The 14,490-nt window shown below is 35.8% G+C and overlaps 1 protein-coding gene across 6 annotated transcripts in view; it reads left to right on the top strand.

Annotated features, from left to right (window-relative positions):
* The window catches only part of LOC121326251 (A disintegrin and metalloproteinase with thrombospondin motifs 3-like), a 53,504-nt gene that overhangs the window by 26,644 nt on the left and 12,370 nt on the right, over positions 1–14,490 (top strand). For 4 of the 6 annotated variants that reach the window (XM_041269483.1, XM_041269482.1, XM_041269480.1 and 1 more), the window contains 7 exons: positions 2,106–2,189; positions 6,916–7,072; positions 10,421–10,526; positions 11,680–11,823; positions 12,054–12,186; positions 12,832–12,945; positions 13,551–13,699. In XM_041269483.1, the coding sequence (XP_041125417.1) occupies positions 2,106–2,189; positions 6,916–7,072; positions 10,421–10,526; positions 11,680–11,823; positions 12,054–12,186; positions 12,832–12,945; positions 13,551–13,699 (887 nt within the window). The remainder of the gene's footprint in view (positions 1–2,105; positions 2,190–6,915; positions 7,073–10,420; positions 10,527–11,679; positions 11,824–12,053; positions 12,187–12,831; positions 12,946–13,550; positions 13,700–14,490) is intronic. The other 2 variants (XM_041269484.1, XM_041269481.1) reach the window with 1 other exon arrangement.

The following is a 14,490-nucleotide window of genomic DNA, read 5'->3' as shown; positions in this document are numbered from 1 at the left end:
CATTTTGTTAATGTTACAGTGCTGCAATAACTCTTTGTGGAAGGAATGCTTTACTTTAAATTAGAAACAGCAATACAGCTTAGAGTCAATTAGTGTTTAAAATGTTTGTACAGCTTGACTCTAGTCCTTCACATCTGTTTTACGTGGGTAGTGCTGTGGGTATGTTTCCATCAAGCTTATATTTATTACAAAAACTGCATTTAAAGTGATAATAACCAAGGCTTTAAAAACACAATTTCTTCTCATTAGCACAACAACAATCTCACAAGTTCCATTACCTTTTACTGCAGATTTTTTAGATTCACAGATTTTATTTTCCCATTTATCCACAACACGGTAAGTACTGTGGGATGATAAACATTCTGTTTCATGCGTGACTTCAATTCTTGTGCTGCAGGTACCCAAATTAAACCTGCTCACTAATGTTTTGTGCTTGCAGAACTCAGTGAGGCCAGGTGCTAATGAAAACTTGGATTGAAGAGCTTTGTGGTTATTGGGCTAGATTTTCAAAGCTAAAATCGTTAGCTCAGTTTTCATCTCAAAGGTCATCTCAAAGGATAAAATATATATATATATATATATATATATATATATATATATATATATATATATATATATATATATATATATATATATATATATATTATTCAAAAATGAATGTCTGAAACGACTTCAGAATACTCACGTGTACAGTTATTAAACATATCTTTATTTCTGGTTTGGAAATTCTATTGGGTTTTCACCTATTGGGTGCATTTCACTATCTGAAAAAAAAAAAAAAAAAAAAAAAAAACTAATAACAATTTTGAGTAAATTGCTCTGAAAATCAAGAGATTAGCAGGAGAAACGGGCTTCACCCAAGTTATTGCATTCCTAAATTAACTTAGTAAAATATATTTTTCTAATACAGAAATCAGATTTGTGCTTTAACCACAGACCACATGCTTTATGCAGTTCCATAAAAGTTTTTTTGATATAACCCTAAATTACTGTCTCCCAGTTAACAAAATGCTGATGTTAGTGTTTCATTGTCCTGTTTTTTTATGACTTACCCTGAAGAAAATCATTTCCACTAATAAAAATGTACCCCAGAGTTAGGACTGATTACAACAGCGGAGAATGCAGAATTAACTATTATTTCCTTTCCCAAGCAGCTAATCTTGAGAGACAATGAAGTGATTCATAACTGCAGTGAACATGTTAATATCACTGAAGGCTAAACCTTTAAAACAAACAGAATGGGAGTTCCCTGTGCCTGAACCAAAAGGTGTTATAGAAATAGTGAAGCGTTTATATAAAACTACAGGTCATCCTGGATTCCATGTTCTGAAGTAAGCTCACTGTTCCTCTGCTGCAGTGTTCACAACCCTGTTAGTGTCAGCAGCAAGAATTAAGATACGACTCTCTTTAGGCTTGTGATGTGTAATTAAACTCAGGTACTTTATAACTATAGTGAAACTTAAATTAACTTAAGGGAGGATCAATTAGTGGCTGCTTAAAGCTACCTATTCAAAGTGTATCTGCCTGTGCCTAACTGTTGTTAAATTTCTGTCTGCCACGACTTGGTCTATCTTCCACACCCTTTGAGCAAGAATAATGAGGTCTGCAGAGTCAGATTTCTCTGTGGAAAGGATCACTCAATGTCTGCATTCCTCGCTGGTGTTGTTTAATATTTTTCTACTACTACTTTGTTTTGTATTTTACTACTGCAGCTCCTTCACATGTGGACATATACTCAGCTTATGATCCCCTTTTCAATGTAATTACAGCCTTTGCCTATTCTATTATGACCCTTTCTTTTACAATGTAAAGAAAATTCTAACTTGTTCTCTTGAATGAAACAAGTAACTTAATGCGTGTGTTTTTGTTTTAGGTTAATATTTGCATCACAGTTATACACATGGAGGGGGTTCATGGGAGGGGGTCGGGGGGTGTCATTTTTTCTATTCTGAACAGTTTATTTTACATTTTCATTTTGCAGATGGTTGAAGATAAACTCAATAGGTCATACAGTGGTAGCTTTTTAAAATCTTTGTAATTTAAGTTAGTATAATAAGCACTCCTAGTCCTAGATTCCACATCATATTGCCTAATGTTTCTTACAGGTAGATGAAATTTACCATGATGAGTCCTTGGGAACCCATATCAACATTGTGCTTGTCCGTATAATTATGGTGGGATATCGCCAGGTACGTTTTAATTTATATTAAATAGTGTATGTAGAATTAGCTACTATTGGTTACAGTGAATTAAAATCATGCATATTTTTCTACATGTATGTCTATAATTTGGCAGTTTTTCATGCAGCTGTATTATTCAGCTTTTTCCCTATTGAGAAAGTTGTGCCCAACTGAATCTTTATAATACCGTGGCATTACATGTTGTTTACAGATATTGTTTGATTGTAATTAAGGTCTAGCTAGATTCCAGGTAAAATGAAACGTACAATTCTAAGGTTATTTATTTAGGGGTTGGCAACTAAATAGTTTTGAGAATCTAGCCTAAATAAAATAGACAAGAATGAAACTTTTCACAACAATAATATCAATTTGACAACTGGATTTTATACTTGTTGTACTTTAGGTTCTATCAGTCCATAGTCCTGCGAAAGCCTTGTGATTGTCTCTTGATACAACTCAAGAACAGGTTTCAGAGGTCACAAGACTGCAGTGCTTTAACAAAAGATAATGAGGTCTTACACCCTATAGACCAGTTCAGCTCTAATACGTCAGTCTGTCTCTCATTAAGAACAGAATCATTTGGCAGAGAAGTGTGGTACAGACAGATTGGTATATACAGTACATTGAGGGCTCTAGCAGGAGGAACACCATTGTAACTGTAACTGATTTTGAAAGTTATTTTACTTCTTTTTAGATGTAACATCAATAATGAACGGAAAAATACTAAAAAGCAAAAAAGAGTATGAGCAGTTCAGTTGCGAGTGTGTGTTTACTTGGATGTAGACTGGATATGGAAATGGATAGGGCACCCTGAGGGTATAGCGAGCACAAGACCAGTTAGAGTCTATGTTAAAAAAAGAAAAAAATACTTTGAAGAATTGACTCACTGCCAGCCAGCACTATTTGCTTTTGCTTTTCACTGGCAAACATCAAAGTCAACTTCGCAAACTTGGGCTTAAACTGTTATCTGGCCTGATAGATTTCTTAAGCTTATGGTTTATATGATTCCTTTATTCTTTTGTGGCTAAAATGATTATTTATATGTTAAATATACAATAAAGTATGTGGTGTCCTGCTCATTTTATTATACTTTTATATGCACTCCAAAAGTGAAAGCTAGGAACTTTCAAATCTTGTTTATTTAAAGACACATAACTCTATTTGAATAAAAAATGTATGTAATTCAAACCAAACTACTCAGCAAGGTTGGACCATTACTGGAGACAGTTTTACATAGTGGTGATGCCTCTAAAATATCAAGTCAAACATAGAAAACAGTTTAACAGTCACAATACAGGCATGATAGATAAGTGACATTTGGAGGTTAACTAAATTTAATTAACCTGAAATCTACATTATGTTTTTTTGTCTTGGGGGTGTAACCTCTTTAATTAATTCCCCTTTTGAGAAAATTAAAGTTTGGTTACAGGCTGTTAAAAAGTCCAATGGGGACGTGAAATGCCAGACATAAGTGTCTCTAAGACTCTGAACCACTGTAGCAGCACACACAAAAAAGGATTTAAGTCAATTTGCATTTGGTCATGATCTAAGTCTACCTTGTGTAGGTCAAAGCAACATATTAATCCATGTTGTCCCCCCAAAGCCAGTTTTACACAGATCATTGTTAAGGGGCACTACCAGACAAGTGGCCCCCACCTCCAACTCGAGAACTTTAGAACTTTAGAACTTGGAGATTAAGGTTTCCACTTAACATTTACAATACCTCATTGCATGCTAAATAAGTCGAAACATACATCATCAAATCTATATTGGTACTGTAAATCACTGAACTGTCACATACAGAGTCTGTGAGCTACGAGAACAACAGGAGCTCAGATTTACTCAAATGTTTTTGCATTACAGTATGCATGATCAGGGTATGTACCTCCCAGGTATGTACATTGTTTTGTGGAACATAGCTGTGTTGTTAGGTTGCCACAAAAGGCCAGATCTGTTAGGTAACAATAAGAGGTTAGATCACCTCTGAAGTTCAAAGACACCATAGATCCTTGCAGATTTTTTCCCAGTGCTCATACTGTGATGGATGAGTTTCTCAGGCTGGCGAGATCAGAGGAAGGACACTCCTATAAATTCCGATGGGACTGAGTACACATGGGTCTTCCTGACATTGAGCTAAAGCTCACCTACTGAATGTCAGGAAGACTAAGATCAAAGACACCAACACAAATCTGTCAGTGACCAAATGCGCTCCTAGGACATTCGTTGCCAGAGCACAGCTTTAGGACTAAAAGAACTGTTAGCTGTCTTTTCAGATATTTGTTTTTTTTTGTTTTTTTTTTCATCCAGAGTTATTGAGGAATAATATGTCAACAGACATTTTACAAAATGTTTAGCAAAGGAAATGGGTTATAGAACTCCAAACAACTGCTTACAAAAGTTAAGAAATTATGTATTTCAACCAGCTTTGAATAGAGAAGTCATGTCTTTAAGTTTTTCTATCAAGTCAGTTTACATGGTTGCCTGCTGGATGGCATTTTGTTTTTATAAATCGAGAGGGTCAAATGTGCATTGCTTCCTTAAATAAAACAAAGCAAGGCTGGCCTAACAGTTTGAATTCTTAAGCTAACAACAGAGCTTGATAGAAAGCATTGCTCTGGTATTCCAGTTGATTAATGTACATGGAAAAATATGCTATATAATAATTTTAAAAAGTGTTAAGTCGAAAAAAAAATGGATCTATTCATAATAAACATATTTCTGAGGTCAAGTACCTAAGTAATACTATAACAGAAAAGACAAAAGTGAAGGTCGAATCCTTCGTTCCACTGGTCACTGTTTTGTCTAAAATATCTCATAATGGACAGTTCGGTGGATGAGGATTTTAAATAGCATATTATACAGCAGGAAACAGATGCAATTCTTGAGAAAAATGTAAGATAAGTGGAAAGTGAACCAGATTCCTCTTTAAACAGTAAGTAGTGGGATTCTGAAAAATATAGCATTACCTGTCCACAGGTGTTGCACAACTGTTTAAATAATGTACCTGCAATTTTTCTTTTCATTGCTAACATCGTGACAACATTTTACATTTATAGCTTTAAAGTAGTTTCAAAGCTCTTTTCAAATGGCCGCTCCAGTGCACTGATAGTGTAAGGATTATTGCTCACATTGTCAAACAAGTAACACTGCAATCCATGATGTGGTACAGAAGAGAAAAGCCAGAGCAGAGTATGTCTTGTTTTGTTTTGTTTTGTTTGCTCTTCCTGCAGTGATTTAGAGGAAAGATCTCAAACCCCAGTGAGCTAGAGCGGCCATTTTGAAAAGAGTTTTGAAACAGACTTTAAAGTTGCAAGTGTAAAAAGTTGTCAGGATGTTAACAATGAAAAGAGAAATTACAAGTACATTGTTTAAACAGTTGTAACGACACGTGGGGACGTATAACACTATATTTTTCAGAACCCCGCAACGCTTTAAGGAATTATAAAACAATGGATGTTTTTTCTTGGTGATCTGCTGATAGAAAAGCAAAATACTTAATCATTTTAGGCAGATGCTTCATTAGCGATGTTTATGAGTTTTTGGCAGAACAGCAAAGCACACAGTGTCATAGACATCAGCTGTTCATCAATGCAGAGGAAACAATAAGCAGATGGCCTTTAAGGAATAGTATTGTGTTGAAACATTTTCTGTTTGTGGGAATGTCTTTTAACTTTAAGTGGTAAAAGTAGATGCTTTGGGATTGTTTCGCACACTCAATCAAGGAGACTCTTTTAAACCCTTTGCAGACTGTGAAAATGTTACCCTTAGATCCACCTGATGTGACTTAACTGTAAGGCATGTTTCAGTGCAAAGTATACAGTATTATACCTTTCTAAAAGGTCTGCAGATTTTTAAGAAAACATGTGTTCACTCTATGAAGAAGTATACCCTACATTTAAAAAAAGTTTTAAAATTCACTGAAAAATGTATTTTCCTTTATAAGTTGAACTTAGTAAACTCATATCTAAAAAACTGTGGTAGCCACAACCCTCAAGAACTAGAATCAAAAAGAATGTTACAAATATCATGCATGGTTTTGATTTTACACAGAATTGTTTGACGGGTGCGCAGGCTCATCTACTTCAGATTCTTTACTACAATCAGTGTGAATAAGTTTGTTGTCCGAGAGATCTTCCCCTTCTGTCATCCCAACAATATCTTCTTCTTATGATTTTGTTTTCTTTCAGGTTGGTAAGCCTTCTTGGTTAAGTAGAGAGATTCAGTATGCTTTCCAGTAATTTGTGCGCTTTGAAGCCATGGTATATGGTAATTGAAACCATAGATACTGAAATGGCTTGGGGCTTTAGTGAAATGTGTTGTGATTGGAGAATCATCCCTGAAATTTCTCCTATGGATATATCACTACAGTAAATATTTTGTTAATTTCTTTTTGGGTTTATGATCATTTTGGGCGATTTAGTATGATTTCAGGTAAGCTTTGTACTTTTGATCACTGAATCTCCTATCAGAAAACAAAAACCTAAAACTTTACTAAAAAATAACTATGTTTTGGTTGATTGTCTGAAGTCTGACAAAGGCTTTTATGCTAATTTGAAATTATGTCATTGATCTAATTAGATCGAAATTATCATCTATAACAAAGGATTAAACAGGTTTTAGACACAATTAAGAACTAACACATATATACCAAGTATCTTCTTTCTTACAAACTCAATTCGGGGTCATTTGTGCTTCCTATAACTTTGCAAATCTCTACTTTGGTTTCCTCCTGCAGTCTATCAGCCTGATTGAACAAGGGAACCCTTCGCGAAGCCTCGAACAGGTCTGCCGATGGGCTCATTCCCAACAGCGCTCTGAGCCTGACCATGCAGAATACCATGACCATGCCATATTCCTGACAAGGCAAGATTTTGGTCCTGCAGGTATGCAAGGTACTGTATTTTTCTCGATCGAGGCCTGTGCAGTACTGCAGACTGGGTGCTGGTTAGTATCTGCTTCTGTTCACAATGGTTTGCTTCAAGTCTTACTCAGGTAAGGCTTCTGGAAATGTACTGTTTGCCATTTAGTGGGGTCATCTATGTTTTGGAGAATTAAATCTCCATTGAACCACTTCAACTCAGCAATCTGTTGTTGCTTCTTGTAGATGCCTTGAAGTAATTTTCCAGCACCTTGCTGACTGGGCATTGGTGCCAACCGCTAGAGAACTTTATTGTATTTAAAAAAAATAAAAATTAAGGGTTTGGCATGTAGAGGAAAAAAACTAAATTACAGTATACTTACAGCTATGGCCAAATGTTTTGCATCACCTAGAATTGTAGGATTGAGAAAAACTGTATGAACATAATTAAAGAAACTACAAAATGATAATGAAAAAGTCTAGCGGAAGCCATAATAATAGTACAGTGTTTCATGTTGGATCACATTTTTCAATTTTTTTATCAGTTTTTTGTTAAGTATGTGGAAAACTACAAAGCATTACATAATTCAATATGTTAACGTAACATTATTCAGCAGAGTTCATTCGACCTTATGAAGCAAAATTAGTTAATTCCATAGAGTGATACAAAAGTTTGGTCATGGCTGTAGTTTAGCATTGCAATGTCTATACTGGTATTTTCCAGATGTATTTATTCTGTGTTGCTTTTGTCTTTCCTTATGCTGTTTGCAGTATCTTTGCTTCCTAGTAATTTCATCTTTTAATTTTTGCCGCATGATTTGTGTTTCCCTGTGTAAAACTGGTAAAAAGAATTTCTTGCTAATAACTCCAAAACCTGCAGACCCCAAGAAAAAAAATGGTTCATTTTAACATCAAAGGTTAATTAAACATCACTGTATAACTAGTAAGCTATCTCATATTTTTATAATTTTATTGCCTAGTTTTTAATTCTGTATTCACCCATTTTTTAAAAAAAATAATATTTCAAAAACATACCTTTCTGAAAATTCAAGATAGACATTTTGAATACTTGTTTTTGTCGCATGGAAAATGTTGCCATAGTTTCGGCTATATTTTGGTCATAACAGCCCTGTCTCCAGGACATTTTTAGATTTGCCTTGCCCTCTGCTCCAGAGGAGCACCCATTTGGGCAGAAATGCAAACATTACACTAATGAGCAAAACTAGTATAGAGGGGGATATGTGTCACACATTTTTATGTCAGTTAAATAGTTAATGGTGTAATAATTTAATTGTGTTGATACCCTGCAATGATCTAGTGGTCACTTATTTAGGGTTGATGCTTGACTGCCATCAAATTTGAGTTTTATGTAGAAACTTAGTAACAACTTGTGGCTGGGAACACATTTTGCAGTACGAATGCTATTGCTTCCTCATAATTCTGTTTCAAATTAAATCGCACAACAAAAAGCAAAATAATCTGTTGTCATGTGGCATATTGTATACATTAACTCAGGAAAATGTGGATAATGATGCAATATGCTTTCGATGTCCAAGTGGCATTATTTATTAGGTGTCATAATTGAGCAACTTAGGGCATAAGACTCCAAAATCATGTTCACATTTTGTAGTGATTTTCATATGGGGCTTGTGAAACGCCTGTTCAAAATTATAACATTATTTAGACAACATGCTGTTTTATATGTGTTTTGACTTTCATTTTAGGCATTGCATTGCTGAGTCACACAATTAAAACATTAACTTACAGGTACAGCTGGAATATTGAGGCTGTCCTAAAAATAACACAGTCAATATCAGCTTGTGTTACATATCAATTAGAACATGACTTCTGTAAAGGAGACTCAATTCCTTATCCAAACTAAAAGCAGAATGCAGTGTGTCATGCAAGTACTGCAACAATCTATTCAAGATTTTCTAATAATTTATTTTTGTGAACAAAAACACCATTCTAGTTAGTCATGCAGATAACATGCCCTTGTAGATATTGTATCACATCAAAGAGCTCTGTTGGAGCTCAGCTAGTGGTTAGTTTTTCAGTAGGTACTGGCGTTCATCCTGTTATTTTAGCATCTTAATGGCTGGTGTCACTTGATGTTCACTGTGTTTATACCACTCCACTGGAGGCTTATGCGCTGTTGGCTTCTAATTATTGTACTTATATTGATGCTTACTGCTTTTTTTCTGCAGGCCAAAGTTCTTCAAATGGTCAGAAAGCATGTCAATTGTTCAATGACAAAAAAGAAAAGGAATGTGCTTCTGGGCCACACTATGCTAATCTGAATCACTGCACACGGCTTGATCGAGTATAGTACACAATATGTTTTATGATGGAAATAATGTGTTTAAAAAAGTTTTTTTTTTTTTTTTTTTTTTTTTTTTTTTTGCCAGTTACTGCTATTTTTAACTGTTGTGCCATGTTTATAGTGGGGTTAGCAGGTTTAAACAAAAGCCCTGTAGTTCAGGTGGATTGTTCTATGGGGTCCAGTTATTTAAAAATGAAGTAATTTCTAGTAATTACAGTAGTTGCCCTTCTTAAAGTAAAGACAGTACATTATTGAACTATTGTTAGCATTTATGTATATAACTACACTTTTTTTCTGACCTAATATCGGCTGTGCCATTTTTGCCCTGATCACATCCTTGACACAGTGTGGTTTAGGGATGTTAATTCAGTCAGTCAGTCAATATTTCAGACTTGACCGTCTAACCATTTTTTCCCTGTCCATCACTAACTGTTCACTAACTGTTTACTGTCTTTCTTGGCAACCACTTTACCCTTTCTTTCTACCGATACACTATGATAATTGTGTCTTGGAGAAAGCCTGCAAACATGACTGTCTTTACTACTGTGGCACCTGCTCAATGTGCACCCACGACTATCATGCATATTTTGAATGTTGTTAGATCTTTGCCTTTCCCCCAAATCTGGTAGACTGTTTGTGGTCCTGCCATAGCTTTATAGTGCTGCAAGGATCACATATCACTTCACGTGATGAAACTAATTTGCATCTGATTCAGGCAATGTCAAATCCAATCCGGTAGTTCAGAATGAAGTGGCTAAGCAGTGTATATTCAAAGTCTTACAAATAACAGGATTATAATATAATATCATGCCAGTGCTGCAACTTGACAGACTGAGGCACCAAATGAAGGGCAACAAAACAAGGGCTTCTGTTGCCTTTGACAAGGAAATTCAATCATTATGAGTTTTAGTAGGTTTGGACTGTCTGAAGACTTGCCGCTCAGTAAAAACAAATGTTTTTTTTTGTTTTGTTTTTCTATCTCTTAATCTCAAATTCCTTATGGAGGCATGATACTCTGTGAGGTTTATCATTGATTTCCCTTATCTGTGTTTCACTCAGGTTACGCTCCTGTGACAGGCATGTGTCATCCCTTAAGAAGCTGCACACTCAACCATGAAGATGGCTTCTCCTCTGCTTTCGTAGTGGCCCATGAGACTGGCCATGTGTAAGTTCAGAATTCGCTATTGTAGACTTTCTTTAAACAAATCTTAACTTGCTATTTTTTTTTTGTGGCTTGTATATCCCAGAGTGCTCATTTTAGACTAAACCCACAATTCATGACTCAAAATTTAGATTTAAAACCTTCAATGTTAACCACTGGTTTCTGTTCCAGAAGGATTGGACTTTCTATATTTGTTATATGTGGCATTTTTACTACTGTGATTAAAGAAAAAAAAAAAAAAAGATTCCCCCCCCCCCACCCCCTTGAAACAAAAAAAGCCTGGTTTGACTTGATGTTGAAACACAATAACACAAGTGAAATATATGAATAAAGTAATCAGTTACTTTGGGTTTTTAGCAAGTATGTTTGTTAAAATAAACTAGGTTTTCCAGTGGTTTTAAATCTACATGTCTTTAAGTATTTTGTTTTCTAAGAATGCCTATTGATTTCCACATGTACAACTGACATTTTGTAAAAGTTGGCTCAAGAGCACCGCCCATAGGAAATAGCCATTGCCATGGGTGTTAAACCAGATATGTTTATTTTAGAAGTGAGTCAAATCTTCAAAGAGCAGCTTTATTCAGAAGAATGATTTACACTTAATCCATTCAAAATAAAATGTTAGCTTCTCGCTGATTTGTTTTACCTACTGTTTAGTTTAATACCTGTAGCTGAGAATACATTGCTAGTAGAATATAAGAAACATATTGCAAAGAAACATATGGTTCATTCAGTGCATATTATAAAATCATATCCATCCAATATACAAATAAGCTCATTAGTATCTTAACCAACTGCTGAAAACACGTTAAAAAGTAAAGTACAATTTTACAAATTAGTATGTTTTACTATTTTCTTATTACAATCTAAATCAAATTCACTGGGGCTTTCTGCCACAAACCTTGAGTACAAGTAACAGTTCAAATGTCCCTAATCCAACCTGTGAATAAGGAGATACTATACTATAACTTACTCATCTGAGCCAAGATTTCCAAAATTGCTATATTTGGCTACTTTACGATTTCTCCCACATTGCCATCAACAAGTTATTTTCTTGGTTTATTCAAAACAAGTGTTTTATTCCATGTTGTAAAAGGAGGTCTCACCTGTGCCATTGCTGTTATTTAATGAAGTAACTAATGTACAATTTTAACAGGTTAGGTATGGAACATGACGGTCAGGGGAATCGCTGTGCTGATGAAACCAGCATGGGCAGCATAATGGCACCACTAGTACAGGCCGCCTTCCATCGCTATCACTGGTCACGCTGCAGCAAACAGGAGCTGAACAGATACATACAGTATGTGGCTTCTCTGTATTCTTTTCTTTATAATAATAATGTGGCAGTTTGAGGGCAAGCCAGGCTCGACTGCTTTGAAACCAGGTAAATACACCATAAAAGAGAATTATGGAAGCTGACACAAACAAAACCTAGGTGTGTTTTATTCCCTTCAGTGTTTTTCACTCTTCCTAATTTGGAATCCTTTTTCTTTAATGTTTCTTCTTGTTTCTGGTTTCTATTGGGTTTAGCTCTTATGACTGCTTGCTGGATGATCCCTTTGAACACAAATGGCCCAAGCTTCCGGAGCTCCCGGGAATAAACTACTCAATGGACGAACAGTGTCGCTTTGATTTCGGCGTGGGATACAAAATGTGCACTGCTGTATGTGTTGCCTTTAATGACACGTTTTCTGTGATGAATATTTTTAGGAAAACTGTCAGGTTACAGAATGTGGGTAATACAAAGGTTTTGGGGTTCAGCATTGAAGGGCTGTGGGTCTCTGTAAAGTTCATGGTGGTGATCTCCAAGTAGCCGTTTTATAGTGTAGTTTATTGCTCTTTGCTATACTCTATAACTAAAGGCCCCTTGATTGTTCAGTAAAAAGCCATTGCAAATTTCAATGAAATTATAATGTAAATATAGAAATGCCTGTGCTATGTATTGGAAGATGAAGGGTTACAGTATGTGTTGGAGGTTTTGTCTTTAATTGATAAGAAATATATTTAGAAGAACAGCAGTCATGCTGTGAGTCCTAAGCTTGATGAAGACTCAATTATGGCAGTTTTTCATGTCTCAGGTAGTGATGATAGCAGCTATCGGATTTGTCACTTGTGTGCTTGATGTACTGTAAACACACATTCAAAATACTAATGGGATAGTTGACAGAGCAGACATGGAAACATTTACCATGTGCTCTAAGAGGATGTTTATAATATAATTACACTTCTCGGTGTCAATCTGATGAAACCAGTAATCTGCCAGTGTATACTGATAAGGATTTTTTTTTTTTTTTTTTTTTTTTTTTAGTTCCGAACATTTGACCCTTGTAAGCAGCTTTGGTGCAGTCACCCTGATAATCAGTATTTCTGCAAAACTAAGAAGGGTCCCCCTCTAGATGGGACAGAATGTGCACCAGCAAAGGTGGGTACAATAAAAAAAATTGTACTGTAAATGAAAACTGCAATGATGGACACTTATTAAAATATATTTTGATAAAATGTATTTTCCAGTGTTTATACTGTATTGATATTTTATGTAATGTCGTTAACCTTTGTGTTCACTAATTAAGTAGGTAAGCTTTGTAATTCTCTTGCCCATTGTTCTAGAATTCTAATTGCAAGGACCTTGGTGGAGCAGAGGGGTAGTGGCAAGAGAAATTAGTTTGAAATTAGTTTGAATTTAACAAATACACAAAAAAAACACCACACAGTTGGGTTTATACAATTGGTCTTAATAGCAGATCCTAATACTGACGCTGTTTAAATATTAAATTACGACCAAACATGTCATTTTACTTTACATTTAAAGACAGAAATACACCTAAAAGGCTTGCACACAGTGAGAGATTTTGGTTGTGCCACCTTCTTTTACTGTTTTCATGGCTGTAATTAGATCTGACGCTGTTTAGATCAATTCAGTATGCTCCAGTGTGTCTCCAGTGCTGCTAATTCAGAAATTTTTATCAGCACCAAAATTAATTATTGTTGCATTGAAATCCTAGCATTTGATTTCTGTATTATGTCTAGTGGTGCTTTAAGGGTCACTGCATATGGAAGACTGCAGACCAGCCGTATAGCCAGGATGGAAACTGGGGCTCCTGGAATAAATTTGGGTCTTGCTCCAGGACCTGTGGTGGTGGAGTACGTTCCCGCAGCAGACAGTGCAACAACCCACCGTAAGTCATCCTAAAACATTCAATCTTGGATGACAGTTTTATCTCAATGTACAATTGTTGAGTGTTTCAGTTGCAAAGATGCAAATAACACAGCGGCAGCATTTTAGTAGACCAATTATAATAATAAGCAATCCTCTGTATTTGCTTCTTCTGCCGTTCAAACTGTAAAAAATCTTGTCCTCTTATTCCCTGAAAGAAATATATTTTAAATGATGGTAATACATTGAAAAAGGAGTACTTCATAGTTTTGCACTGTAAGCTAAGATACATTCTAATGTTGGTGTCAGACTTGTTGTACACAACTTTCACGGGGTAGAGCAAAGCCATCTGATATAATGTTTAAAGTCATGGAGTTAGTAACATATAAAACATGTAGAGTGAGGGACTCCGCCTCTTGAAAGCCCAACATGTAATAGCAGGGGGGTTCCGTTGCTGAGGAGACCCGACAAACAGGACAGGGCTACCATCTTTGAGGTGACCCGACATACGAAGAGGCTTGTGAACCAGAAAGAAAACATGTTCCGCCTCTTCGAAAGCCCAACATAAAGAAGGGGTTTCAGTTGCTGAGGAGACCTGATAAACAGGAGAGGGGTCATCGTCTCAGAGACCGGACAAAGAGAGCTTCCACCATTTGGGGGCCCTCACATAAATAGAGGTATCAGAACCTGAAAGAGAAAAAGGCAAGGGATCGTGCATGCTAAAGGAGAGGTTTGGTCGAGGGTCGTCTCTGACTCGCGGAGAACCCTTCTCTAAGAAGTAAATGAAGCAAAGCTTAACAAGGGTTGAAGAAA

Source organism: Polyodon spathula, chromosome 13, assembly GCF_017654505.1.
Source record: "Polyodon spathula isolate WHYD16114869_AA chromosome 13, ASM1765450v1, whole genome shotgun sequence".
Lineage (NCBI taxonomy): Eukaryota > Metazoa > Chordata > Actinopteri > Acipenseriformes > Polyodontidae > Polyodon > Polyodon spathula.
The sequence above is the reverse complement of the archived record's forward strand: the minus strand, read 5'-3'. Positions and strand labels throughout refer to the sequence as shown.